This window comes from Alligator sinensis, unplaced genomic scaffold (assembly GCF_000455745.1).
Source record: "Alligator sinensis unplaced genomic scaffold, ASM45574v1 scaffold37_1, whole genome shotgun sequence".
Lineage (NCBI taxonomy): Eukaryota > Metazoa > Chordata > Crocodylia > Alligatoridae > Alligator > Alligator sinensis.
Window position 1 is genome coordinate 1,537,339 of NW_005841955.1, and position 7,138 is coordinate 1,544,476.

General features: G+C 40.9%; 1 protein-coding gene across 9 annotated transcripts in view; it reads right to left on the minus strand.

The window, feature by feature from the left end:
• Window positions 1-7,138, minus strand: part of SENP6 (SUMO specific peptidase 6) — a 114,750-nt gene that overhangs the window by 89,381 nt on the left and 18,231 nt on the right. For 6 of the 9 annotated variants that reach the window (XR_003093259.1, XM_025200093.1, XM_025200087.1 and 3 more), the window contains exons 3-4: window positions 6,349-6,412; window positions 4,453-4,610 (exon numbers count right to left, since the gene is read on the minus strand). Coding sequence is in view for 8 of the 9 variants with exons in the window: in XM_025200093.1 (XP_025055878.1) it covers window positions 4,453-4,610; window positions 6,349-6,412 (222 nt within the window). In the remaining variant the exon portion in view is untranslated. The remainder of the gene's footprint in view (window positions 1-4,452; window positions 4,611-6,348; window positions 6,413-7,138) is intronic. The other 3 variants (XM_025200092.1, XM_006020481.2, XM_025200089.1) reach the window with 1 other exon arrangement.

Here is a 7,138-nt window from a genome sequence, read left to right on the forward strand (position 1 = left end):
GCAGGAATGAAAGCTGGATCAGGAATAAAAACACAGTACTTCTATTCCAGCCAGAAAATCACCATCCCCGCTTAAAAAGACATACACCACAATTTTGGGGGACGGGTGTGTATGATATGTAAGTAAATGTAGTGAACTATACAACTAATTTGCTCAGTCTGCTGAGAATTAGGAATTCAAAACAAGAGAATAATTACAGAATACCCTCCACACTGCATGTCAAGGGGCACACATTACTACTCTTTACTGCAGGAAAACTGTGAATTGGCAACAGTTATGCATATTAAAATTGTAAGCTTCCTTATGATACACATATTATATAAGTAAGTTGTTATACTACTGCAGCTCCAGTATTAAATGAAGATAATTATTCACAGTATAATCACATTATTCAAGCAGATTAAAAGACCAAAGTTGGAAAAGAATTTAGAAGTCAGTCACAGCACTAGACTGAACAAGAGAAAGAAATTTCACTATACCAAGGTGGTCCTGTTTTTTATAATTCCCCTCATTAATAAATCATAAAGTAGGTTAGACTAATGAAAATATTTACTTTTTCAGGCTATTTTATACTAGTTCCACTTATTATAAGGATATAAAATTATTTTTAATTTTGTTTCAGAATTTCTAAAATAAATGAACATGTTTACTTATTTTGCAGGAGGGGGTTGATTTTGTTTTGATTGATAATTGTCTGAAGAGAAGAAAAAGGATTTTTTAATTTCTGCTTAAATATCACTAGTATATGTAAGAAACAATACTTTTATTATCTGAAACAGCTTATTGCTGAAATGCATAGGAAAATGTTTTGAAAATCCAGCATCATGACCACAAATGTGACTACAGACCCTTTCAATGAGGGTCAGACAAAGCTGGTGAGTGGTTATTTCAAATACTTATTAAAGTGTAAGACTATGAAGTAATTTTTTACTGCTGGGAGTCCCAGTCTACCTAGGATAAGAACTGCTAAATTAAGAAGTCTAAGGCCATTGACAAGTGTTCATTTAAATGTATGATGAGAGCTCATCCCCGATCCCCACAATTGCACCTCTTGCCATGACATGGCATGGCAAAGAAAGCTAAAAACACCCAAATTCTGTAGGAAGGGTAGAATCTACAACGAACTCCATCACTACAGAGGCTATTTCAGTAAGAAAATTCTAGTTTCCAAAGAGTTAAAGGAACTGTTTAAGTGGTTAGAAATACTCCAAGTAGACAAGGCATGTTTAATGTACATGCAAAAGGCATTTTTCTCTAGTAAAAGATAGCAAAGAAACTGATTGTACCTTTATAAACAGGCATTTAAAAAAAAAAAAAAAAAAAAAAAATCAGGCTCAAGAAGAAACTCCTGGAATAGAAGTGAAAGGAATGGAAATGAAAATGATAATTCCATTAAATGTGGTCAAATAAAAAATAAAAAAAGTTTTTAAAAAAAAATTGTAGTCAAGCAAATTTTAAAACTGGTTGCTAGTAAGCACTCAAATCATATTAAAAGATGTAGTGAAAACCTGTATTTGTAAAGTACAAATAAAAGATAGTCAATATGGATCGAGGCACAGCAAGGCATTACTTTCTGAAAATATAGTAACAAATATCATCAGTGCTCTATGTTGCTAATAGCCACAGAATCATCGTTTTTAATGAATGAGAGTACTCCAGAATAGTCATACAGTAAAAAAACCAATTTTAGCACAACTAAACCTTTTGAGAACACAAAATTTACAGTTCTTAAACCTGTTAAATGAAAACAAAAAAGCCACATAAAGAAGAAAATTGAGAGAGACAGATGACAGTAAAGTTAGACTAGCAAATATTCCAGCTTAAATTGCTGCAGTGTTGATAGGTTTTATTAGTGTAGCAATGCAGTGCAAAATGGAAAAAAAAAAATATTTTGCAGAGCTTCAGCAATATTCAAACTGGTTGCTGGAATCAAGGACAATAAAAAGTCCTTCTTCAAATACGTGGGAAGTCAGAAAAAGAACAAGAGCAACATCGGACCCTTGCTGAACCAAATGGGGCAGCTGACAACCGACACCCAGGAGAAAGCTGATCTCAACAATTATTTTCCATCAGTTTTCCACCAGCAAAAGGGGATCACCTGCCTGACAGGATGCAGGGCTACCAGGGTAAGGACAATCATACACCTATAATTGGTGAAGATCTTGTGAGGATCTAGATTTGGGTGTCAGAAGCAGACTGGCCCAGTTCACAGATGACACTAAATTATGGAAGTGCAGTCACATTAGAGGATAGGATGGCAATTCAGGTTGACTTGGACAGGCTCACAAGGTAGGCGAATCAAAGCCTGATGACATTCAACACTGAGAAATGAAAGGTGCTCCACCCTGGGAGAAAAAACCCACATCATACTTATAGGCTTAGTAGCCTATAAGTATGGGCTCACTAGCACCATGACCAAAAGAGACTTCGGGGTCATGATCGGCCACAGGACGAACACGAGTCATCGATGCGATGCCGCAGCAAGCAAAGCAAATAAAACCCTGGCTTGCACCTATCAATACATCTCAAGCAACACCCAAGTCATCCTCCCGGTTTACTCAGCCTTGGTAAGGCCACAGCTGGGGTATTTCACCCAATTCTGGATTCCACACTTTATAAAGGATGTGGAGAAGCTTGAGAGAGTTGAGAAGAGAGCCACGCACATGATTAGAGGTCAAGAGAACAGGCCTTATGAGAAGAGGCTGAAAGGCATGGGACTCTTCAGCCTGGAGAAGCAAAGGCTTAGGGGTGATTTGGTGGCAGCCTATAAAAGGGGTGTGCATCAGGAACTGAGAGATCATCTGTTCACCAGGGCACCCCAAAGGAAATAACGGTCACAAACTGCTAGGAGACTGTTTTAGACTGGACATAAGGAAAAACTTCTTTACCATCCGAGTCTCCGTAGTTTCACAGTTGGTAGGATTGGAAGGGACCTGAGCAGATTATCAAGTCTGACCCCCTGCCATGGGCAAGCAAGAATGCTGGGGTCAAACGACCCTGACAAGGTGTCTATCTAGCCTCCTTTTAAAGACCCCCAGGGTAGGAGCGAGCACCACCTCCCTAGCAAGTTGGTTTCAAATCCTAGCCACCCTGACTGTGAAGTACTGCCTCCTGATATCTAGCCTGAATCTACTCTCAGTCAACTTGTGGCCGTTATTCCTTGTTACTCCCAGTAGTGCTCGGGGGAACAGGGACTCTCCCATTGCCTGCTGGTCTCCCTTGGCCAGTTTACAGACAGCCACCAGATCCCTTCTCAGCCTTCTCTTGTGGAGACTTAACAGGTTCAGGTCCTGTAGCCTCTACTTGTAGGGCCTGTCCTGCTGCCCCCTGATCATGTGAGTGGCCCTCCTCTGGACCCTCTCCATGTTGTCCACATCTCTCCTGAAGTGCAGCACCCAGAACTGGACGCAGTACTCCAACTGCGGCCTGACCAGTGCTGCATAGAGCAGGAGGATCACCTCCTTGGCCCTGCTGTGATGCATCTGTGGATGCATGACAAGATGCAGTTGGCCTTACTGACTGCGTCCTCACATTGGCGGCCCATGTTCATTTTGGAGTCTATAGTGACTCCAGAATCCTTTTCTGCCTCTGTGCTGATGAGAGGGTAGTTCCCCAGCCTGTAGGTATGCTGCTGGTTCTTTCTCCCTAGTTGCAGTACCCTGCACTTGTCAGTACTGAATCCCATTTTATTCTCATCCACCCTCCCCTGTAACCTGTCCAGATCCAATTGCAGCCTGTCCCTCCCTTCTAGCATACCCACTTCTCCCCACATCTTAGTGTCATCTGCAAATTTGAACAAGGTGATTTTTACCCCCTCTTCCAAGTCGCTGATGAAGATGTTGAACAGTGCAGGCCCAAGGCCCGAGCCCTGGGGGACCCCACTGCCCACATCCCTCCAGGTCGAAAATGACCCAACCCGTCCACCACCACAATCTCCCAATTTTTCAAATGAGAATGGGGTGAGAGACAGTGTCAAAGGCCTTCCTAAAGTCCAGAAAGACTACGTCCACTGTGACATCTGTGTCCAAGGATTTTGTGACCTGGTCATAGAAGGCCACCAGGTTGGTCTGACAGGACCTGCCTCCAGAGTCTGGAATAGACTCCCCCCAGAAGTGGTGCAAGCACCTACTCTGGATACCTTTAAAAATGCTTGGATGCTTATCTTCCTGGGGTGATCTAACCTCAACTGACTTCCTGCCCCTTGGGAAGGGGGCTAGACCCGATGATCTTGCAAGGTCCCTTCCAGCCCTAATGTCTATGAAATCTATTCTTAATTTAAATCTATGATGATAATTGACAAAGTCTTTCCATCTCAGGGGGTAGGAATTAGCAAAGAACAAATAATGCATTTTTACCATGTTTCCTTAAATACTAGTAAAGTGCACTTTAAACTATATTCATAAATCATAAATTTTGTTTAAATAGAAACTGTTAGCTAAACAATGTAATCACCTGACAACGCTATACCTCAGTTTCTTGCTATGTCCAACCATGTTGAGTCCAATTGCATTCCCTTTCAAGTCTCTCAAACCTCCAGTTTTGCCTCGCCTTGTATATGTCTTTATGGACTCTCCACTGGTGCCAATAGTTCCTAGCCGACAATGTAGTGACTATAAGGAGACAACAAGCAGATATTAAGGGGCGACAAGAAAATAAAACCAGTAACTTACCAAGTATTTATTATGGTCCAGGTTTACAATGTATTGGCACTGATTTTTAGAAAAATAAAAGACTTTTATCTAAAACTCACAGAATCAACATTTTTGTAAACTCACTGTTCAAATGAAAAGATCAAGAAAACTTTTCAGAACGCTCTCTAAAGATTGCTTAGTTTATTTTTCCTGAAGGGTACAATCAAAGGAACTACAAAAAAATGTAGAGGAGGGACGGGCAATTATTTCAGGTGAAGGGTCGCTTACTGAGTTTTGGCAAGCCGTCGAGGGCCTCATGACAGGCAGCCAGGGGCAGATAAATATTAATTTTCTAAATTTGTTAGGGTTCCTGCGGGCCGGATAGAATGGCTTAGTGGGCCACATCCTGTCTTTGAGGGAGACATGTCCTTTTATACTGAAAAATGTGTAAGCCTAGAAAAATATACGCATATATATATACACATATATATATATACACACACATATATATATATATATATATATATATATAGCTATATATGCTCCTATATATATTTATATATATAAATTCTAATCTAAGTGCAACTTTCTAGTCCCAGTTAACGTTACTGTTAAAATTTCTTTTTTAAAAGCCATATATGAATTTTATGTTAAATAATTTAATTCTACATCTATTAAAGAAACAGATTTGCTACAGCTACCAGTTGCTGTTACTGGAATTCTTCAACACCTACAAATTCATCACGTATGGACATATGATAAATTCTACATTTGGTCCAATTCACTGAGGTGCTCTTTTCTTGTAATCTATTAAGAAGAAAACAGCCTCTCCTTCGCTACATATTTCTGCTACTGAGAACATTCAATTTTTCAAGAGTTATGAAGTATCTTCACAAGTTAGCTCAGGAACTGCTGTCAAAAAGAATTACCACACTTTAGTGCCCACTCCCACTCCGCCCCCCCCCCAACCAAAATGAATATAAAAATTGGGAAGTGCGTCACCAGGAATCAGGACTGTCCAACTTCAAAGAAGCCAGGGGCCACATCAAAGTACGCCATATTACTCCCCCCCAGCCACATACCCCCTAGACACTTCTCCCCCTCCAAAAGTACACCACACACCTCCGCAAGCACCACTCTGCTATACCATGCACCCATGTCCCCCCTGCTGCACCCTGTGCTCCAAGGCTCATCCTCAGTCCCCCAAGCTGCTGCGCAGCCCCATTTCCCTGGGGTGAGGAAAGGAAGTAGCAACCAAAGGAAGTAGTAGAGAAGAGCCCACAGTCTGGCTACTGTTGCAGAGGCAGTGGACACTAGGAAGGAGCCTAGAGAACTACAATTTAACCTCTTACAGGCTCCATGCAACCTACAGGCTGCCAGTTGGACAGCACCTCTAGGTATCAGAGAAAGAAGAGGGGAAAAAAAATCTATTCAAGAGCAAATCTTTATAAGCCTGTAACTGGTACATATCTAGAATTAAAACCGACCATTCATGTTAATAATTTCAGGCTACGGCACAATAAGCATGTTTATAGAATGGAGAATGAGAATAATAGTAAAGATATGTAAATAAGTAATTTTTCTGAATTTTCTACACAAAACATATACACTGATCTTCATTTTTGTTTAATAGATGGGATCGTAACACTATTTTGTTTAAAACACTTGATATAGTTAACATAATATATATTAAATTAGATACACATATATCACTTACCTTCTTTTCTTCATTGGGAGTGAAGGGCCCATCAATTTCATCTATGCTGAGCAGATTTGCCTCACTACACAATTAGGGATGGAAGAGAAAAGTGGATATAATGTAATACAGTTCAATGCCAACAAAATATTTTAAGCCACACACAGGGCCACAATACACAAGTTAACCTGTCTGAATTAGAGTCAGGCACCTATGTAGATACCATACAATGATCCCAAACAGCAGGGCATTTTATAGTGGGTGGCATGATAGTGGAAAAAACATTAAAATTAGTTTGAGAATTTACATGAAACTTGTACAAAGAAAATCTAAATGCAAACAAAAGGGGAAATATGAGGGGAAAAAAGTATTTTAAAATGCCATAATTAAACAAATGCAAATATTCAAAAGGCAACTACAGTTCACAGAGTTATATACATGGTAGTACATCAAAATATCAGTTGGCTATTGGATCAGCACCACTAAAAGAAGAAATTATAAATGAACTTTTTTTTGGTCATTGTAGCTGACAGTTATGGCCACATGCCCGGAACACACTGTTAAGTGCAGTCTGGTCCGAGCCCACAGCAGATTACAAGTCCCAGCGAGTAGAGGGAGGGGATGCCGGGGAGCGAACACAAGATGCTGTACTCAGCAACAAAGGGACGGTTACCTGCTCCTGCCGCTCCTGCCATGGCAACACCATGTGCGCAGCAGAGGCCTGAGAGAGCTATAGGAGGGGTGGGTTCCCGCCACTGCGCACCCCCCCCACAGGGGAGGAATGGGGGGGGGGGGGGGTGCCCCCCCCCCC